General features: G+C 38.2%; 1 protein-coding gene across 12 annotated transcripts in view; it reads left to right on the top strand.

The window, feature by feature from the left end:
* Nucleotides 1–22753, top strand: part of TRPM3 (transient receptor potential cation channel subfamily M member 3) — a 1070052-nt gene that overhangs the window by 443510 nt on the left and 603789 nt on the right. For 2 of the 12 annotated variants that reach the window (XM_027549450.1, XM_027549448.1), the window contains exon 1: nt 18654–19234. The exons of 6 other annotated variants lie outside the window; for them this stretch is intronic. In XM_027549450.1, coding sequence (XP_027405251.1) covers nt 19058–19234 — 177 coding nt within the window. In that variant the 5' untranslated portion in view covers nt 18654–19057. Of the gene's footprint in view, nt 1–18634; nt 19235–22753 lie in introns of those variants that run through there. 4 more of the 12 variants (XM_027549459.1, XM_027549446.1, XM_027549452.1 and 1 more) reach the window with 4 other exon arrangements.

Below are 22753 nucleotides of genomic sequence, written 5' to 3'. Positions count from 1 at the left end.
ATGCATATTTTGATTTCCTTAAAAAGGAAAGTGGGAACATGACAACCCAAAATCTATGGGATTCAGTAAAAGCAGTGCTAAGGGAAAGGTTCATAGCATTACAAGCTTACCTCAAGAAACAAGAGAAAAATTAAATAAATAACCTAACTTTACACCTAAAGCAACTAGAAAAATAAGAAATGAAGAACCCAGGGTTAGTAGAAGGATAGAAATCATAAAAATTAGGGCAGAAATAAATGAAAAAGAAACAAAGGAAACTATATCAAAAATCAACAAAACTAAAAGCTTGTTCTTTGAGAAGATAAGTAAAATAGACAAACCAGTAGCCAGACTCATCAAGAAAAAAAGGGAGAAGAATCAAATCAACAAAATTAGAAATGAAAATAGAGAAATCATGACAGACAACACAGAAATACAAAGGATCATAAGAAACTACTCTCAGCAACAATATGCCAATAAAATGGACAACTTGGAAGAAATGTATGAATTCTTAGAAAAGAATAACCTTCCAAAACTGAACTGGGAAGAAATAGAAAATATTAGCACAACCATGGAAATAGAAACTGTAATCAAATATCTTCCAATAAACAAAAACCCAGGACCAGATGGTTTCACAACTGAATTCTACCAAAAATTTAAAAAGAGCTAACACCTATCCTATTCAAACTCTTCCAGAAAACTTCAGAGGATGGTAAACTCACAAACTCATTCTATGAGGCCACCATCACCCTAATATCAAAACCAGACAAAGATGCCGTGTAAAAGAAAACTATAGGCCAATATCACTGAAAAACATAGATGCAAAAATCCTCAACAAAATTCTAGCAAACAGAATCCAACAACATATTAAAAAGATGATACATCATGACCAAGTGGGCTTTATTCCAGGGATGCAAGGATTCTTCAATATCCACAAACTAATCAATATGATACACCAGATTAACAAATTGAAGGATAAAAACTATATGATTATCTCAAGAGAGGCAGAGAAAGCCTTTGACAAAATTCAACACCCACTTATAAAAACTCTCCAGAAAGCAGGCATAGAAGGAACATATCTCAAGATAATAAAAGCTGTATATGATAAACCCACAGCAAACATTATCCTCAATGGTGAAAAATTGAAACCATTTCTACTAAAGTCAGGAACAAGACAAGGATGCACACTCTCACCACTACTATTCAACATAGTTTTGGAAGTTTTAGCCACAGTAATCAGAGAAGAAAAAGAAAGAAAAGGAATCTAGATTGGAAGAGAAGTAGTAAAACTCTCATTGTTTGTAGATGACATGATTGTCTACATGGAAAACCCAAAGACACCACCAGAAAATTACTAGAGCTAATCAATGAATATAGTAAAGTTTCAGGATATAAAATTAATACACAGAAATCCCTTGCATTCCTATACACTAAAAACGAGAAAAGAGAAAGAGAAATTAAGGAAACAATCCCATTCACCATTGCAATGAAAAGAATAAAATACTTAGAAATAAATCTACCTAAAGAAACAAAAGATCTATATATAGAAAACTATAAAACACTGATGAAAGAAATCAAAGATGACACAAATAGATGGAGAAATATATCATGTTCATGGATCAGAAGAATCAATATAGTGAAAATGAGTATACTACCCAAAGCAATGTATAGATTCAGTGCAATCCCTATCAAGCTACCAATTTGTTCTAATTCTGGAATTTTCCACAGAACTAGAACAAATAATTTCACAATTTGTATAGAAATACAGAAAACCTCAAATAGCCAAGGCAATCTTGAGAGAGAAGAATGGAACTGGAGGAATCAACCTGCCTGACTTCAGACTATACTACAAAGCCACAGTCATCAAGACAGTATGGTACTGGCACAAAGACAGAAATATAAATCAATGGAACAAAATAGAAGATAAATCCATGCACCTATGGGTACCGTATCTTTGACAAATAAGGCCAAAATATACAATAGAGAAAAGACGATCTCTTTAACAAGTGGTGCTGGGAAAACTAGTCAACCACGTGTAAAAGAATAAAATTAGAACACTTTCTAACATCATACACAAAACTAAACTCAAAATGGATTAAAGATCTTAATATAAGACCAAAAACTAAAACTCCTAGAGGAAAACATAGGCAACACTTTCTGACATAAATCACAGCAAGATCCTCTATGACCCACCACCCAGAGTAATGGAAATAAAAGCAAAAATAAACAAATAGGACCTAATTAAACTTAAAAGCTTTTGCATAATGAAGGAAACTATAAACAAGGTGAAAAGACAGCCTTCCTAGTGGGAGAAAATAATAGCAAATGAAGCAACTGACAAAGAATTAATCTCAAAAATATATAAACGGCTCATGGAGCTCAATACCAGAAATATAAATGATCCAATCAAAAAATGGGCCAAAGAACTAAACACACATTTCTCCAGAGAAGACATACAGATGGTTAACAAACACATGAAAAAATGTTCAACATCACTCATTATCAGAGAAGTGCAAATCAAAACCACAATGAGGTACCATCTCACTCCGGTCAGAATGGTTGCTATCCAAAAGTCTACAAGCAATAAATGCTGGAGAGGGTGTGGGGCCAAGGGAACCCTCTTACACTGTTGGTAGGAATGCAAACTAGTACAGCCACTATGGAGAACAGTGTGGAGATTCCTTAAAAAACTGAAAATAGATCTGCCATATGACCCAGCAATCCCACTGCTGGACATACACACTGAGGAAAGCAGAATTGAGAGAGACACATGTACCCCAGTATTCATCACAGCACTGTTTGCAGTAACTAGGACATGGAAGCAACCTATATGTCCACTGGCATGCAAATGGATAAGAAAGCTGTGGTACGTATACACAATGGAATATTATTCAGCTATTAAAAAGAATACATTTGAATCAGTTCTAATGAGGTGAATGAAACTGGAGCCTATTATACAGAGTGAAGTAGGTCAGAAAGAAAAAGACCAGTACAGTATATTAACACATATATATGGAATTTAGAAAGATGGCGAGACAGCAAAAGAGAAACAGATGTAAAGAACAGACTTTTGGACTCTGGGAGAAGGCAGGGTGGGATGATTTGAGAGACTAGCATTGAAACATGTATATTACCATATGTGAAATAGATCACAAGTCCAAGTTCAATACATGAAACAGGGCACTCAAAGCCGGTGCACTGGAACAACCCAGAGGAATGGGATGGGGAGGAAGGTAGGTGGGGGGTTTGGGATGGGGAACACATGTACACCTGTGGCTGATTCATGTCAATATATGGAAAAAACCACCACAATATTGTAAAGTAATTAGCCTCCAATTAAAATAAATAATTTAAATGAGAAAAAAAAGGAACCAGGTTAATCTGCAGTGAATAAAATAGCACAATAAAAGTCTATACACCTATTTAATAGTATTATTTCTAGGAATATTCAGTAACATGGAGGTCAATTTATGATATCATAATATTGTTATATAATAAAGTATAATTCCTAAAATACTTGATTAAATTTCTGAAATCACAGCAATAATTATTTATGGGTAATGAAAGAATAGGCATTTAAAATGTGTTATACTCCTATGAATTAAAAAAAAATTGTATTGTAAAGTTCTTTGTTATAATCAGGGACAAATATATTTCCCCCAGTTTTACTATAGTAACAAAAAATTCACTGATTTTATGGTTTTATTAATTGTAGCAATTATATGCAGTTAAGTAACTGAAATTACAGTTAAGATATGCCCTATTTTCAGCACCCTAAAAAATTCCTCATGTCCTTTTGCAGTCAGTTCTATCCTCAAACAATTACTGGCGATTGCTGCTCTTTCTGTCACTATTGTTTTGTCCTTTCTAGAATTTCATACATCATTTTGAGGTTCATGCTGCTATATATGCCATTTTATTTTGTTCTAAGAACTTTATTTTGAAAAAGTAACTCAGTATATGATTCACTCAAAGAATTAACCCAGGGGTGAAGGTGATTAGACATAGTGAAAAGAAGAAATATTGAGACTGGAGAGTCTAGATAAGTCATCTACATCTTCTGATTCTCAGTTTGCTCTTCTCTAACATGAGATTAAAAATAACATTTTCCTTATCCATTCTTCAGCATCATTATGGGTAACAAATCAGAAAATGCTTATTAAACCACTTTGTGAAGCATGAATATCAATTTCTGACTCAGTTATTATTGTATGATATTGATGTGTAGGTCAGTGTACCTATCCTTTTCAAAAGGAGATTTGCCTTTATGTATATAAAATAGAGAATCTCCTTCATAAGGGTATATTCTAACATTAAGTTCAGTTCAGTTCAGTCATTGAGTCGTGTCCGACTCTTTGTGACCCCATGAATCGCAGCCCACCAGGCCTCCCTGTCTATCACCAACTCACGGAATTTACTCAAACTCATGTCCATCGAGTCAGCAATGCCATCCAGCATTCTCATCCTCTGTCGTCCCCTTCTCCTCCTGCCCCCAATCCCTCCAAGCATCAGGGTCTTTTCCAATGAGTCAACTCTTGCATGAAGTGACCAAAATATTGGAGTTTCAGCTTCAACATCAGTCCTTCCAGTGAACACCCAGGACTGATCTCCTTTAGAATGGGCTGGTTGGATCTCCTTGCAGTCCAAGGGACTCTCAAGAGTCTTCTCCAACACCACAGTTCAAAAACATCAATTCTTCGGTGCTCAGTTTTCTTCACAGTCCAACTCTCACATCTATACATGACTACTGGAAAAACCATAGCCTTGACTAGACAGACCTTTGTTGGCAAAGTAATGTCTCTGCTTTTGAATATGCTATCTAGGTTGGTCATAACTTTCCTTCCAAGGAGTGAGCATCTTTTAATTTCATGGCTAAGCATCTTTTAATTTCATGGCGGCAGTCACCATCTGCAGTGATTTTGGAGCCCCCCAAAATAAAGTCAGCCAGTTTCCACTGTTTCCCCATCTATTTCCTACAAAGTGATGGGACCGGTTAAGCCCTAATAAATTGCTGTCACCGGAGATGTTTGAGAATGGACCAGACTGTCAGCAGTGGTAAATGATTGAATTCTCTAGCATTAGTTATTTCAGATTCAAGTTCTGATATCCATACTTTCCCCTATCCTCTTTCCCTTTTCTTTTCTAGATCCCTCTGCATTCAGAACTTGTTCTCTATCAACAGGTTAGAGTATGAGAATATACTCTTTTATTAATTTTTTGACATCTAGGAGGTTTTCTTAAATGTTTAAGATTTGCAGAAACAAAAAGGCAGTGAATACCCAATGTGTTCCACCCAGTTTGCAGATAAGTACTTGGCACCAGGAAATAACTTTAAATGACTTGAAAGAAAGAATACTAGCAAACCTGGCTAGGTCATTCCTTTAATATGTATTCATTCTACAGTCACCAAATTTTGATTGAGTTTCCATCACGTTCTAGACTTTCTATGGGACCTGGGGTATAGTTGGTATTTGTCCTAATAGAAATTACATTCAAGTAGGAGATGAAGACAAAAAATAAATAAATAAACCATTAAATAGTTGCAAATTCTGATAAGAGTAAAACAAAAAGCTGCAGTGGGTGATGAAATAGGACTAAAAAAATCAAGAAAGGACTCTCTAGGGAGATTATACCTAAGCAAGACCTGAAGCATGAGGAGGAGCTAATCTTGGGAAGAGCTGGAAAAAATAGCACGAGGAAAAGAAGAAACACTATGCAAATATTCTGTGACAGGGAATACAGGAACTAAAGAAAAATCAGTGTGGTGGGTACATGATGAATACAGAAAGGTCCATAGTTGAAGCTGTAGAGTTAATAAGCTCTATCACATCAGACTGCAATGAGGAGTTTGGGTTCCATCCTAACTCCCTGGGGAGAACTGGATGGTTTTACTCATGGGGGTGTCTTGATTGTCTTGACCTGTTTTAATCCTCATTGTTTTCATAAAATTAAACTGGTCATTCTCTATTCTGATCTGTAGTCAACAGTTTGCTTGCAAAGAATTTAATTAAGATGCAAAGAAAAACTACACATATTAAAGCTTTTTCTACCTGTTTTCTAAAGTAATAATTTAAGATGTTCTCTTTGAGATAATTTGAGTTACTATAGAACATTCTAGTTCTTCCCTCTATTATTATATTTCAAATTCCTTATTGGGGAAGATTTCCTAGGGACAGTTGGGGGTCCCATGCAGTCAACCAGATACCCTTGTCAGCACATGTATTATTTAGGCTTCTGTGGGTGGCTTCAGCTAGATTTAGAATGACAGCAATCAGAATCTGATTTATTAGTCAATTTAGAATTGACCGTAAGTCAAATTTTTCTTTGCTACCTAATTTTCTGTTTTAGCATCTTCAGGTCAGTAGTAAAGTTTTAATATTTTGTCTTCTCCCAAAATGCTATATACATTTCATATGAAGGTCAAGTAATTTTGAATAATCACCATAAATTTATATGATTACACAGATTACACATTACTGTGATAGTTATAAAGTTTTCTGGCCAAGTGTATTTTACTGTATAATTGAAGCTTGTTGTTAAGTGAAAATATTGTCTTTCAGTCATGAAGACCATTGATTTTATGAGATATCTAACTAAAGTTTCTGAAACTAATTCTATTACCTTAAAAATAGATTTTTACTTTCAATTTGTATATTATAAAATATTAAACAGTATCTCAAGAATTTATATTTGAATTAAAACCATGGTTCTGAAATTTTGTGAACTTGAATAAGTATTTAACATTTTGTGTCTCAGTTTTCTCATCAAGAAAATGCACATGAGGATAAAAGCAAGATAATAATGAGGATTAAATGAGTTCATATATGTATATATGGAAAACTTGACCCACATTTGCAAGAATCATGTGAATCCTTCAGAAGCATTCATTTTCCACTTAATAAATACTGTACCCACTTAATAAATACTGTACCTCAGGCCTTGTGTTTAAAATATCAACATACCAATGAATAAAACGGAGAAGGTAATGGCACCCCACTCCAGTACTCTTGCCTGGAAAATCCCATGGATGGAGGAGCCTGGAAGGCTGCAGTCCATGGGGTCGCTGAGGGTTGGACACGATTGAGTGACTTCACTTTCACTTTTCACTTTCATGCATTGGAGAAGGAAATGGCAACCCACTCCAGTGTTCTTGCCTGGAGAATCTCAGGGACGGGGGAGTCTGGTGGGCTGCCGTCTATGGGGTCACACAGAGTCGGACACGACTGAAGTGACTTAGCAATAGCAAAAAAAAATAGCAATGAATAAAAACAAATCATTGTCTGAGCAGAGAGGTCTGAGCTTCCTGCCCAGGACAGGCTGCCCCAGCCAGCTGGAACAGAAGAGTAGAGAAGGAATGTGTACATTAGCAATAAGAACATAAGAAATCCAGAGTCACTGGGAGAGCCATTTGTCCTTCTGTGATCTGCAGGATTCTTATATTAAGGTTAGATGCACTGTTACTTTTTCAATTTTCAGATCGTGTAGGTGATCAAATACCACCTTTCTTTTGGAACACAACAAAAAACTTGTATAAATCTTTTTGTTTTTAATTGACAACAGCATATTGTTTGAGTAAAAATACAGATTATAGAACCAGATGCACAGATCACAGAATCAGATAGACTTGGATTCAAGTCCATTTACTACCCATGTGACTGTTAATAAAAATAATTGATAATAATAAGAATAGGAAAGGGTTTTATTTGAGTCAAATTGAGGAGTAGCCTGGAAGCCCGCTTCCCAAATTAACTCTGAGAAACTGCTCCAGCGGAGCAGGGTTTTCAGCACAGTTTTGTATCTTGTCAGAACAAAGAACATTAAACATTTCTTCAAGGGTTGCATTTCTACAAGGTTTCAAAAAAAAAAAAAAAAAAGAACAGACCAGCATGTACACAGTGAATCAGTATGGCCTTGGCACCTGGGACGGGAATCTTGTCATCAAAGGAATAGTGTCATTGGCTTCCTAGGAAGGGGACATTTAATCTTTATTTTTAACATGGATGTTCTTTACTTCTTGTCAGTGTGCCCTTTCTTTCATTAAAGCAGATGTATAATGTATGTTTGATAGGCCACAGACTTTTTTATTTAGTATAAAATCCATATGAACTCACAAATAAGCCAGAATGACTTCCATATATCTCAATACATAAAAAAAAATTTTTCAATACATAAAAATTTTGTAGTCATAACTTACTGCAAGTTTCTTAACTTTTTGTCTTCAGTTTTCTGAGACTGTTTTCTCATATGTAAAATGACAATAATAATGCTATAAATATCATAGGCTTGTTGTGAAAACTAAATGAGCTATGCAAGTCAAAGTATTACCACAGTTTAGCATATATTAGGTGCTTAAAATTGTCAATCATCACCCTAACATTATTACAATTAGCTACCATGTTTAAAGATGAGGATTCATAAAAGTTGTATAAATTGTCCAGTGTCTTAATGTGGATTCAAATTCAGTTTTCCTTGATTTCAAAATGCATGTTATTTGTATTGATTTTGTGCCTCTTCATAAGAAAAACAAAACAAAAACTTGACCAGTCTCTCTCAAAAGCTAATATTGTGCGATCCCCACCACTATTATTAATTAAAAGTGAAGGACTTACGGTTGTTAAAATATGTCACCCGATAAACATCAACAGTGATACATTTTATGGCAGACTAACAAAAATAGATAGCAAGTACAGTTTTCATTAGTTTTCTTTACCAAAATCCTCTACTGCTTTGAGGATTTTCCAGATCACAGCATGTCTGTTTCCCAGGTGAGCAGACCTTATGGTTCAACTCAGTGCTAGCCATTAGTGTCAGAACCAGGATACACAAGGTGGGGTGTGCAGCTGGAGCAGTCTCACTGCTCTCATGGATGGGAGTCAGATGGTGTCTGAGAAGGTACATGTGAGTCTTGAACTTGTAACTTATTTGAGCACCCATTAATCAAAAGATTTGACTTATGCTATACTGTTAGCAAGGAAATACTGAATTTTCCTCCAATTTACACAGTTTATTCAAGCAGTAATTGGAGAGTCACTGCTTAAATCCCACTCTTAAAAGAAAGTTATCCTTTCATTCGGTTTTTTAACCAAGTGGGCCAGATTTGTGGTATGCGTGATATGTATGATACGTGTGTGTGTGTGTGTGTGTGTGTGTGTGTAACAGAGGAAAAAAGATGTCTAGGCTCAGAATCCTGAGCAACTTCACTTTCACTTTTCATTTTCATGCATTGGAGAAAGAAATGGCAACCCACTCCAGTATTCTTGCCTGGAGAATCCCAGGGAGGCCGGAGCCTGGTAGGCTGCTGTCTATGGGGTCGCACAGAGTTGGACACGACTGAAGCGACTTAGCAGCAGCAGCAGGCTCAGAATAGAGAATATCTGTAGTAATGAATAGCATTGTGGGTATTAGAAGAATGCAAATATTAAGCAGTTTAGAAATGGCACATCTCAAATTTCTATATTTTTAACAAGCCTCCATGGATTCATTACAATTTCAGGATTGTACAAAAAATAATCCCCTTTGTGAATGAAATTTTAGAGTTTTGAAGCTTGAATGAGGGTATAATTTAGCTCTTGGCCTTTGAATACTTATTATACATTTGTTGTGTGTGTGTGTGTAATATTTCTATTTTTGATGAGACTGAAACTGCTTTTATCGATATACCTTAATGTTTTCCAATTGGAACATTTTATATATTAAAGCTTTGCACTCTGTTACTGGAATATGTAATTCCCTCCCAGCTGCAGAGAGGAAGGAAGCATTAGGTAAAGGCAGATATGGTTCTCTTCTGTGTTCTGTGAAGCTTACTCATCCTCTTAATGGAAGAAGCAAAGGAGAAAATGAAGGTACTGTTTTGTTTTTTGCTTTTCCTAGAGCAGCAGTTTTGGGAAAGACAGTAGATATGACTTTATATTGTTAATAATCTATTACTAGTATTTTTGAGATTTTACCATGTACTGGTTCCACTTTTGAGGGCTCTGCACATATTAGCTAATTAACTTCACAATATTCCTTTGGTATAGGTAGTGTGTATCATTATCCCCAAGTTGCATATGGAAAAACTAAAGCATAGTCAGGTTAAGAAACTTCCCAAAGCTACCTGAAATGATAAAGTAGAGTTCAAATCTATGCGATTAACTATGTGACCTGTGCTCTTAACCATTGTGCCAGGGGTGTCAGTGAAAGAACAATCATCATCTTCAGTCATCATAATTACACTTAAATGTGTGTTTACTCTGTAAGCGTATTGTGCCAGTTGCTTTTAATCTTCACAAAAACCTTGAGGTGGAAGCTGTTGTAGACTCCATTTTACAAGATGGAAACTAAGACTCTGGGAGGTAACTAACCGAGGGCTACATAGCTATAAGAGGTGAGACTTGAGTTTGAGTTAAATCTGGCTTCAAAGCTAGCAAATAAAGACAGGGAGAGGGAAACACTGACAAATCCATGCCCATTTCTAGATAACGTGGCTTCCCATTACCTGTACCTTATCACTACCTTCATTATGAGTCAGGGGCAAAAAAAGAGGCGATAACACGCGTTTCAGGCTTCAGTTACGATGGAGGTCACTTTGTAACAGGTTCTATATGGCACAATTCATTTAGCGAGTGAGAGAGAGAGACAGAAAGTCAGCTATTATGTAAACTGTATGCTTAGTAAACTAATTAATTCATGAAGAAAAATTTTTAAAGAAACTAAATTATTAGTGAGTTTCCCCTCAAAGCTCCCTACAGGACCATTATGAAAAGTAATTCCAGGGACTTAAGAGGATTAGACTTCATTCTATTTAAAATGCCCTATAACATAATACTGACTATAACTATGAAGAGAGTTTTTACATAATGATAATCCATCATGTGAAGAAGGATTAAAGGTCCAAGATGTCCAGTATGGTTAAAAGGAGATTTGAGTCAAGCTTGTTGCCTGTCTTTTGGAGAATACTCTCTGGAAGAAAACTTGACTGTAAAGTTCCAGGGAGACACATTTTATCTTAGTTGTAGAAAGAACTTTCTCTCAACTAGAGCTGTCTACCCTTGGAATGGGCTACCTTAGAAACTCACCCACTACCTGCCACTGTGTGCAGAGGCAGGATAGCATTCAGGGAACCAGGGAGACATGGAGTAGATAACTATTCTAATTTTGAGATCTTTTAATTTTATACAGCATAAAGGTTATTTAAGCTGCTCAAGTGAGACAGTCATGTATTTTAATAGATTTTAATGCATGTTAGACTCTATTATCTATAAAAGAAGCCAAAAGGAGAAAAACACCTGAAGTGTAGGAAAAAATTATGTAATCTATTTGGAAAACATATTTGAAGCTAAGTTAAGAACTGTTCTTTATCGGTGGAATCTATAAGGAGAGTTAATACTTTAGAAAATATTGTTGAAGGATATAAAATTTCTAAAAATTTAATTTTAAAATTTGAGTATGATTAAAGAGAAGAAAGCCAGGGCTGCTTTGGTGGCTTGGACGATAAAGAATCTGCCTGCAATGCAGGAGACCTGGTTCCATTAATGGGTCAGGAAGAGATCCCAGAGAAGGGAATGGCAACCCACTCCAGTATTCTTGAATACTACAGCTAGCTCCTCTGAGGAGCCTGATAGGCTATAGTCCACGGGGTCACAAAGAGACATGACTGAGCGACAAACACTTAGAGAAGAAAGAGGAAAAGTATGTTTTTCGACAAAAATGTTAATTTGCCAGAGTTTACAACACAAATGTTTTTCTGATAAAAGTGATGAATTATCAAATACAACAAACAGGGTTCTGATATTGAAATTACAAAGTATTGGGGCAAATGAATTTAACTCACAAAGGTTTATTACCCTTGGGCTGGTTCCTGCTGTGTCCATGGGATGTTTGTGTATTGTCCTCTTGAACTAGGTACACTACATTCACTGTGAGAGCCTTGAAATATCTATTCTATTAATGTCCAGATACCAGTGAATTTCAGTGTTTTAACAACATTGTGAAAAATTACATTGGAACATATTTTTTTGAAAACACATTTCAGGTGGCAGTTTGGAACACTCTGAACTACCAGGATACAGTATCATTTCCTTTCTGTTTTCTTAGTTTTTCATGAGTCAGCCCATTGTATATCCAAGATATATAAGGGAAGGCAGTGTACACAGTGGCACAATGCTAGGTGGAGGGTGCCATAATTTTTTTTAAAGAGAGGGAATGTGTTTTCAAAAGGAAGTCAGGCAGCCTGTCTGTACTGTGGCTCATTAACAGTGTTGAGGCAGTTCAAATCTTATCATGATTCTTAAATTTAGCATCATTAAGGCAGGAAATAAAACACAAAGATGATCAGTGGGAAGTGGGCTTACATAGCATGGAAGAAAATTAGTTTATTGAAAGGCAGGCTTTGGAGTACAAAAATTTGATGTGCTGGGTTTGCTATTTCGGAGGATACTGAAAACTAATGTGGTCATGTCAGGCTTCTAAGTCTGTTGGAATTTATTCTGTAGATTTGTGAACATCCACATTCTTAAAACTGGTAAAACAAGCATTTTGGATTTATGAAATGTAGACGTCTGGGGCTGGACTTGCTCTTCTCTGCTCTTTCCTCATTAGACTCCTCTCTAAAACCCAGAAAGATACCATTCCATGTGAAAATATCATTTCTTGTAGCAGGTTGGGATCCTGAAAACTCTGCTTTAGATGTTGTGATAGCAAACAATTTTGGCCCAAACTATTCCAACAACGGGAGAAAACCTCTTTTCATGCACTATTATTTTTCTTTGATCTTTCCGCTGTAGTCTCCAAGTCTCTGGAGGTTTTGTGCTCACTCCTCTAATTTCCATTAGAGAGGGCTGTGAATCCTCCTCCTCCTCCATTCCAGAGTTCCTAACTATTCTCTTTGACCAAAGTTATTCAGTAAAAATTAAAGGGGCTAGGAGGATCAAAGGCTGTGTGTTTTTGGAATGGTGCTGTCACTTTTTGTGGGGTCCTTTACAGTGAGGAACAGTGGGGGGCAGGGGAGAGTCAACTGCAGTGTTTCAGCATTTTTACAGAGCTGCAAGGGAACCAACTTCTTAATAGCATCTAAGATCTTAGATGCTGGATGTGCTGGGAGGCTGGTGCTTTGTAGCCTAACCAAAAGCTACATCTTAAAATCTGATGAATATCACTCTGCAGTATAGCATGAGGAAATCCATACTGCCCTAGTAGTCTCCCACCTTTCTCTCTACCCTATTAACTAAACTCAGGGTAACTCAAAAGAAGTTGTCAGGTTTAATATGCCTTGCTTGAATCATTACCTAGTACTGAAAGTATATACACTTGTGTAGACTTCAGGAAATCACCAACAGGCAAAAGTAGCATCCGTAGCATCAGTACTTGCTGCCTAGGTGATAAATCATAGTATAAGGGACTCAGAATACACCAGGCACTGTTCAAAGTGATTCACTGATATCTTAGCTCTCTTAGTCTTCACAGCCTTGTGTGTGTGTTGTTTCATTTTTGTCTCCCTCTTACAGATGAAGACTAAGGCACAGAGTTGTTGTTTAGTCACTAAGATGTGACCAACTCTTTTGTAACGCCATGGTCTGTAGCCCTCCAGGCTCCTCTGTCTTTGGGATTTCCCAGGCAAGAATACTGGGGTGGGTTACCATTTCCTTCCCCAAAGGATCTTCTCAATCCAAGGATGGAACCCACATCTCCTGCATTGCAGGTGGATTCTTTATCATCAAGCCACCAGGGAAACCCAAGGCATAGGGGTCAGAATTAGAATGCAAACCATGCAGGCTGATTCCAGAATTCATGGTTTACCTTTTTACTACATCAACCTCAAACCAAAGATCCGAAACAAATGCTCAGCATTTCTTCTTCATGATCTTTTAGTCAACTCTTCAGTTCAGTTCAGTTCAGTCGCTCAGTCGTGTCCGACTCTTCGCAACCCCATGAATCGCAGCAGGCCAGGCCTCCCTGTCCATCACCAAATCCCGGAGTTCACCCAGACTCACGTCTGTCGAGTCAGTGATGCCATCCAGCCATCTCATCCTCTGTCGTTCCCTTCTCCTCCTGCCCCCAATCCCTCCCAGCATCACAGTCTTTTCCAATGAGTCAACTCTTCGCATGAGGTGGCCAAAATACTGGAGTTTCAGCTTTAGCATCATTCCTTCCAAGGAACACCCAAGACTGAGCTCTTCAGAATGGACTGGTTGGATCTCCTTGCAGTCAAGGGACTCTCAAGAGTCTTCTCCAACACCACAATTCAAAAGCATCAATTCTTCGGCACTCAGCCTTCTTCACAGTCCAACTCTCACATCCATACATGACCACAGAAAAAACCATAGCCTTGACTAGATGGACCTTTGTTGGCAAAGTAATGTCTCTGCTTTTGAATATGCTATCTAGGTTGGTCATAACTTTCCTTCCAAGGAGTAAGCGTCTTTCAATTTCATGGCTGCAGTCACAACCTGCAGTGATTTTGGAGACCAAAAAAAAAATAAAGCCTGACACAGTTTCCACTGTTTCCCCATCTATTTCCCATGAAGTGGTGGGACCGGATGCCATGATCTTCGTTTTCTGAATGTTGAGCTTTAAGTCAACTTTTTCACTCTCCACTTTCACTTTCATCAAGAGGCTTTTTAGTTCCTCTTCACTTTCTGCCATAAGGGTGGTGTCATCTGCATATCTGAGGTTATTGATATTTCTCCCGGCAATCTTGATTCCAGTTTGTGTTTCTTCCAGCCCAGCATTTCTCATGATGTACTCTGCATATAAGTTAAACGAGCAGAGTGACAATATACAGCCTTAACGTACTCCTTTTCCTATTTGGAACCAGTCTGTTGTTTCATGTACAGTTCTAACTGTTGCTTCCTGACCTGCATACAAATTTCTCAAGAGGCAGGTCAGGTGGTCTGGTATTCCCATCTCTTTCAGAATTTTCCACAGTTTATTGTGATCCATACAGTCAAAGGCTTTGGCATAGTCTATAAAGCAGAAATAGATGTTTTTTCTGGAACTCTCTTGCTTTTTCAATGATCCAGCAGATGTTGGCAATTTGATCTCTGGTTCCTCTGCCTTTTCTAAAACCAGCTTGAACATCAGGAAGTTCACGATTCACATATTGCTGAAGCCTGGCTTGGAGAATTTTGAGCATTACTTTACTAGCGTGTGAGATGAGTGCGATTGTGCAGTGGTTTGAGCATTCTTTGGCATTGCCTTTCTTTGGGATTGGAATGAAAACTGACGTTTTCCAGTCCTGTGGCCACTGCTGACTTTCCCAAATGTGCTGACATATTGAGTACAGCACTTTCACAGCATCATCTTTCAGGATTTGAAATAGCTCAACTGGAATTCCATCCCCTTCACTAGCTTTGTTCGTAGTGATGCTTTCTAAGGCCCACTTGACTTCACATTCCAGGATGTCTGGCTCTAGGTCAGTGATCACACCATCGTGATTATCTGGGTTGTGAAGATCTTTTTTGTACATTTCTTCTGTGTATTCTTCTCACCTCTTCTTAATATCTTCTGCTTCTGTTAGGTCCACACCATTTCTGTCCTTTATTGAGCCCATCTTCACATTAAATGTTCCCTTGGTATCTCTAATTTTCTTGAAGAGATCTCTAGTCTTTCCCATTCTGTTGTTTCCCTCTATTTCTTTGCATTGATCGCTGAAGAAGGCTTTCTTATCTCTTCTTGCTATTCTTTGGAACTCTGCATTCAGATGCTTATATCTTTCCTTTTCTCCTTTGCTTTTTGCTTCTCTTCTTTTCACAGCTATTTGTAAGGCCTCCCCAGACAGCCATTTTGCATTTTTGCATTTCTTTTCCATGGGGATGGTCTTGATCCCTGTCTCCTGTACAGTGTCATGAACCTCATTCCATAGTTCATCAGGCACTCTGTCTATCACATCTAGTCCTGTAAATCTATTTCTCACTTCCACTGTATAATCATAAGGGATTTGATTTAGGTCATACCTGAATGGTCTAGTGGTTTTCCCTACTTTCTTCAATTTAAGTCTGAATTTGGCAATAAGGAGTTCATGATCTGAGCCACAGTCAGCTCCCGGTCTTGTTTTTGCTGACTATATAGAGTTTTTCCATCTTTGGCTGCAAAGAATATAATCAATCTGATTTCGATGTTGCATCTGGTGATGTCCATGTATAGAGTCTTCTCTTGTGTTGTTGGAAGAGGGTGTTTGTTATGACCAGTGCATTTTCTTGGCAAAACTCTATTAGTCTGCCCTGCTTCATTCCGTATTCCAAGGCCAAATTTGCCTGTTACTCCAGGTGTTTCTTCACTTCCTACTTTTGCATTCCAGTCCCCTCTAATGAAAAGGACATCTTTTTGGGTGTTAGTTCTAAAAGGTCTTGTAGGTCTGACAGAATGTGGTCCACTGGAGAAGGGAATGGCAAACCACTTCAGTATTCTTGCCTTGAGAACCCCATAAACAGTATGAAAAGGCAAAATGATAGGATACTGAAAGAGGAACTCGCCAGGTCAGTAGGTGCCCAATATGCTACTGGAGATCAGTGGAGAAATAACTCCAGAAAGAATGAAGGGATGGAGCCAAAGCTAAAAGAATACCCAGGTGTGGATGTGACTGATGATAGAAGCAAGGTCCAATGCTGTAAAGAGCAATATTGCATAGGAACCTGGAATGTCAGGTCCATGAATCAAGGCAAATTGGAAGTGGTCAAACAAGAGATGGCAAAAGTGAATGTCGACATTCTAGGAATCAGCGAACTAAAATGGACTGGAATGGGTGAATTTAACTCAGATGACCATTATATCTACTACTGCGGGCAGGAATCCCTCAGGAGAAATGGAGTAGCCATCATGGTCAACAAAAGAGGCCGAAATGCAGTACTTGGATGTAATCTCAAAAACGACAGAATGATCTCTGTTCGTTTCCAAGGCAAACCATTTAATATCACAGTCAACTCTTATATAAGGTTAAGTCACCAGAAAGTTGAGGCAATGACTTAATTGCTGTGGCTGCCTTAACTATGAAAGAAGTAGGAGAGAAGAGAAAGCTTGTCTTTATAGTCTTGTAGACTAGTTTCAATCTAAATCCCGGTTTTATTAGTTATGTTAATTCCCAGGAGACCAAACCCAGGTCTCCTGCATTGCAGGCAGATTCTTTACCATCTGAGCTACCAGGAAAGTCTCAATTCTTAGCTGCTGCTGCTGCTAAGTCACTGCAGTTGTGTCCGACTCTGTGTGACCCCATAGATGGCAGCCCACCAGGCTCCCCCGTCCCTGGGATTCTCCAGGCAAGAACACCAGAGTGGGTTGCCATTTCCTTCTCCAATTCTTAGCTACTCATTACTAATTACTCCAGATCTCAATTGCTCAATCTGTGAAATGTGGATATGACAGTAGCATGTACTAAATAGGGTTATTGTTGATATGAACTTACATAATGCATTTAGAGTGCCTAGCGGAATGCCAGACACAGACATGTTAGATGTTAATGTTTTAAGCTGCCTTTAACATTTGCTGGAAATAGAATGATGACAGATAATGAACCATATGTGTGTGTGTGTCAGGAGGAGTCTATTAAAATGATATTGGTTAATAGAATGTAATCAGATGCATGAATTTTATTCCACAAGGCAAGTCAGTGGTCTGGATTCTACCAGTAGACTAGATTTTCTGCAATAGTGTCCTCAGATCTGTAACACAGGAGCATTGTGAGGGAAATACGGTTGTAATGCAATGTGTCAAGTATTTATTACACTCCAGGGAGGATCCATGTTGCCCCAAATTCTGAATTACAGCAGAGTCCCTGTGTTATCACATCTGCTCTCACATCTCCAATTCTGCTTCAGAATACGTAATAGTCATGGAGCTGGGATTTACCATTCTCTTCTAGTTAATTAAAAACTGAAAATCAGTACAATCATAGGGAGGGACATAAAGAGGGAAAATAAGTTTAAGACAGAAATGCTCTAAGGATGTGGGAGTTCTCCTGGGCAGCCGGAAGTCAGTCGACTGTACTCACTAAGGTCTGATTTCTGGAGATGAGGTAGTCTCAGTGGGTTGTGACTTCTTCCTCTTCCCAGGCACTGGAACTTCACCGCTCTAAGTGAAATTATTTAATTTACGCTTTCAAATTGAAAAGTTGCTTTATTCTCTCTCAACATAGGTGCCCTAAAGACTATTCATGCCAGCGTGGCAACTCTCTTAAAGCTATCCTTAGAAAATAATAGGGGTGGGTATTCCCCAATTCAGGAAACTCCATCTTTTATAGAAAGCATTCCATGTGGCACCTTAAGGGTTAAACTTTTGTTGCAGATGAGTATCAAGTGGCTTTTCAGGAGAGGATAACCCCCAATTTAGAAACTGCCATTTCTAAATGGTAAGCCAAACATACGTTAGTTTACACTGCTTTCTATGAAAGGAATAACTCACCGCTTCTACTGTGTGTGTTAGTTTGCTTTTCTCTCTACCATCTACCTCCTGTCATCTATATCATGTGTATATTAGGGTGAGGACCGTCAATCACAGTTAATAAAAACCCCAGAACACGACAAAGATTCTTTTTATTGCAGATCCGTTTTACAATAGCTCTCAATTTATGATGTCATATAAATCAAAAGTGAAGTGTTTATCTTATCATTCCGAGGCATCCCTTCTCCTTCTGTGTCCTAGCCCCTCCCCCTGTGCCAATTTCCAGCCCTCAAAGATGCTTTGTATAAGAAAGTGCAAGTTCCCCGTTCTGGCTTTATTGATGTTCCCTTTTGCTCTCTTCCTGGCTCCCCCCCAAACCTAGTGAGCAGAGCAAATGGCCCGGGTTTTCCCCCAATGCCTGACCTGCGTTTACTGGGAGGAGAGCAGGAGAGGGAGCGCGCATTCCGAGCAGGCTGCTCTGACTCCGACCGCAGGCTGTTCCGTGCAGGCTGTCCCTCTCCTTCAAAACCATGCATCCCCTCCCCGAAGCAGCAGGCAGTGTGCCTCTATTCAGCCACATTTGGTATGCATGAGCACGGCTGCAGGGAGAGGGGAGGTGGCTTTCTTAAGAAGGTTCAGTGGCTCAAGCAACGCCACTTGACTAGTCTCCCAAGTTGCAGGAAGCCTCTGCCCTGATGGAATTCGCAGGTGTGGAGATGACCATGGGATGCCAGGGCCGTGGGGGACCGTTTGTTTTCTAGGCATTGCTCAGGTTTGCGGTTTCTGGTTTTCCTGGTGGAATTTGGAAGGGGTCATGAATCAAACTGATGCTCCTCGACCCCTGAACTGGACCATCCGGAAGCTGTGCCACGCAGCCTTTCTCCCATCTGTCAGACTTCTTAAGGTACTGTAACTTGCTGCTTTGAATGGCTCTCATTGTGCTTTGCAGGTCTGAATACCCAACTTCGCGCTTGGGCTGGGACACACCTTTTGGGGAGTACAGATGCCTGCAGTACTGGCTGTGTTGCCCATGGCTATTGAGAGGTTCTCAGCTCCCCTCACCCCAGTGTCAGGGATGGAGGATGGTCTCAGCCACATTTGAGAATGAGATTATGGTTGCAGAGAATGGGCTGCCTGAGTGCTCCCCACCCCCCAAACATCCCTAAAATAGAATTAATTAACTTCTTTGGGAGGGTGGTAGCAGTCGTGGGAGTGAAATCTCTTACTCCTGTGTGTTTGACTCCTGGATTTTTTTCCCTCCCTGGGGAAGCCCTTCGACCCAGTTTCCATTTAAATGGAACCTGAGAGAACAAAGGATTCTCCTTATTATTTTAAAAGCCCTGTGTCCTTAGGTGGTCTCTCAGGTAAAGACAAAGAACAAACCTTATCAGATTGTGACTTTTTTGGCATACTTTTTTTTTTTTTAAAGGCATGATAATTTTAGTATCTTAAGTGAAGTCGGTGATGGGAAAGTATTGTTAAATATATACTGAGTGTGTGCTTCTAGCTTTCTCGCTAGCTCTGAGTTACACAAAAGAAACAGTACTATACCTCAGCTAGGATGCTACCTGGTGTCTGCAGCATTTCTCTTTCTAGAAGCAAATATATTAAAAACACTGAGAAAGTCCCCACAACTTCAAGATAATTCATCTTTACCATCTGCCTTGTAGGGAAGGAAATACAAGTAAAAATTTAAAGGTGCAGAAAACAAGTATTTCCCCTCAGAAAAGAGAATGTGGTAGTACTTTTTTGGGAAAAATGTATATCTCTGGATGTCCCTCCCACATCCAGGTGAAGTTTAAAAGCAAGATGAAGTTCTTAATCCTCCTTTCCATATTAATATGATACTGAGATTAATGATCACTGAAAAAATTACACTTAAAACATTTTTCTTTCTGAATCTGTGTTCTGGTTGGGTCAAGTTTGATGTGGACAATTAGTTCTGTACAGCTAAGTGGCTTCTTGCATTGGAGTATTAACCCAGTCTCACTCCAGTATTCTTGCCTGGAGAATCCCGTGGACAGAGGAGCCTGAAGGGCTACAGTCCATAGGGTTGCAAAGAGTCAGACATGATTTAGAGACTGAGCAGGCGTGCATTAACCCTGTCTGAGTTTCCTTTATCCTGTTAAACACAAACTGAATAACTTTCCCAAAGGTTACACCCACATCCTGTTCAAACACCCATCATTTTGTTATGATGGTGGTTTGCTTCCTTGAAAGAGTCTTTTGGAGGAAAAGGAGATTTGGGAGTAGGAGATAAGCTTCCTTGGATATAAGGGCTTTTGCTGTGTTGGAACAACATGCGTGATAGGGCATGAAAAAGAATGAGGCCAGGGACTAACAAACAAATGTAAATTTTCCTCCAGAATTACTCTTGAATCTAGGGTCTGGGGTGAAGAGTATCTTGGCAAACCTAACTATGACTGAAAAAATTGACTTCAGCTATTCCATGTGCAATAAGAAACATTTTTCATTTAAATCACTCCTTGGCTTTTCCCAGAAGTAATGTTTTTTAACTTATATAATGACTTTTTAACAGGTGTGTGTATACTACCTTCAATATATTATTCATTAATACTCTAATTTTTAAATGGAAAGTGATATTTATTATTTGCTTGTCATAAAATCAGCAGAGAAGTATTCTTTTGGGGTAGATTACTTATTTTTAGAAGAGCTCTCATCTTTTTTAACTGTGAGTACCATTCATGTTATATCTCAGCAACACTGGTCAATACTACACTGACACCATGGGTGGCGTACATCTCAGTCTTACCATCCTTCATGAACATGGTGTTTAATAACAAATTTTATTCATCTAAAAGGTGCATTAATGACTGCCCTTCAAATTCTCTCAATATCTGAAAGATAGGATTTGTTTCACTAGAGAACTTTGCTTTCAAACGATATCTGTATTTTTGGGAGATTAGATGTCCTAGAAGACTTCAGATATTGAACACATTTCAAACTTGAAGAAAAGTACTACAAAATTCTTCCAGTAATACTTAGAAAGAAATAAACCCTGCTTTTGTATATGAGTTATTGTATTATTAGCATTCTGGGTATGAATGCTGTGTGATTTTCCCGCTCCAGATTGTCGCTGTTTTGTCTTTATTGTGTTAATCCCTGTGTGTTCTTGCCCTGCTTTTATATTTCAAGTAAAATGGAAGTTCCAGAGTAATCATTTGCATCTTTTGGTCAGTGTTCTTCCTGATTTAGTCTATAAATTAGATATTTAATAGCAATAATTATACTGTTCTTTCCTTACTTTCTGCTTATTCCTTCCCTCCCCCCTCTGTCTCAATCTCTTATTCTGTCTCTCTCACACTGCCACCACCATGCTAATATAATGGATGGATTCTCTGGAGTCTATTGAAATTGTAAGCTAATAACCCCAATTCTCCTACTATTCAACAGGTAATTTTCGTTCCTCTTCCAAGCCTTTTTCTGATGCAATATGCCCTTTCCAATGCCCTGACATAGCCGTAAATGCAGTTTAGGACATGATGGCATGATTAGATTCGACTAAACCCAAATCAGTCACCATTTCTGACAAGACTGAGTGTGAGCCAATTTCCTCCCTGTCCTTTCCTGGAAAATGCGTTTCTTTGCTAACTTACTTCAGTACCACTCTGATGTTTAGAAATGGCTTCATAATCCTGTTTCCTCTATTTCCCATTTCTTAATAGAAACAAGATAGTAAAGAATTAGAAGGGAAAGGCCAGCATCTGAAGCACGAATTAAACCCAATGAGTGTTGGAATATAGTTATTATTCCTTCTGAAAACATCTTGTATTGTTATTTTGTCCATCTCAGAGAAAATTTTGAACATGCCAGCCAACTTACATTTTGAATTTGAGATTGCATTTGGGAATATCATTTGAAAGTGAATTTTTGGACAAGCACATGATGATGATAGCCAAAAATCAGAGGCTGTTTTCAAACGGATACATTTCAAATGGGACCCTTTCCAAACTGTTTCTCTTCAGTTGTCATTTGCTTCATTTTGATGTGTTTCAAGATTTATCTTACTATTAATTGCAGAAAGTCAAATTTATTTCAGTGATAGAATATTCTTAGCATATTTTATATGCATTTTAAGGTCTGTCTCTGCCATTATTTTCTTTGGGAGATTTTATTTTGGTTACTTCTGTTTAATTTGAATATTAATGTTAGAGCAGACAGCTTTTTCCTGCATTGAAATCTTGGTAGATTTAGTGAAGGGGGCCTTTGAAAAATAGGTTGCTTTGGGGGAAAGGGAAGCTGTGCATTTGTAACAGATTTTGGATAAATACATTTAAGCCAGTTTCTTGATGAAGACCAAATAATCTGCATCATTTTAGGATTTTCAAACAAAGAGTATTACTTTGCCACTAGAGCAATGTCAGAAAGAGATTAGAGAAATTATACTTTGGACAGTTAGGTC

The sequence above is a fragment of the Bos indicus x Bos taurus genome, chromosome 8, assembly GCF_003369695.1.
Source record: "Bos indicus x Bos taurus breed Angus x Brahman F1 hybrid chromosome 8, Bos_hybrid_MaternalHap_v2.0, whole genome shotgun sequence".
NCBI classification, from domain to species: domain Eukaryota; kingdom Metazoa; phylum Chordata; class Mammalia; order Artiodactyla; family Bovidae; genus Bos; species Bos indicus x Bos taurus.
Note: the sequence above shows the minus strand (reverse complement) of the source record. Positions and strands in the feature narration are given on the sequence as shown.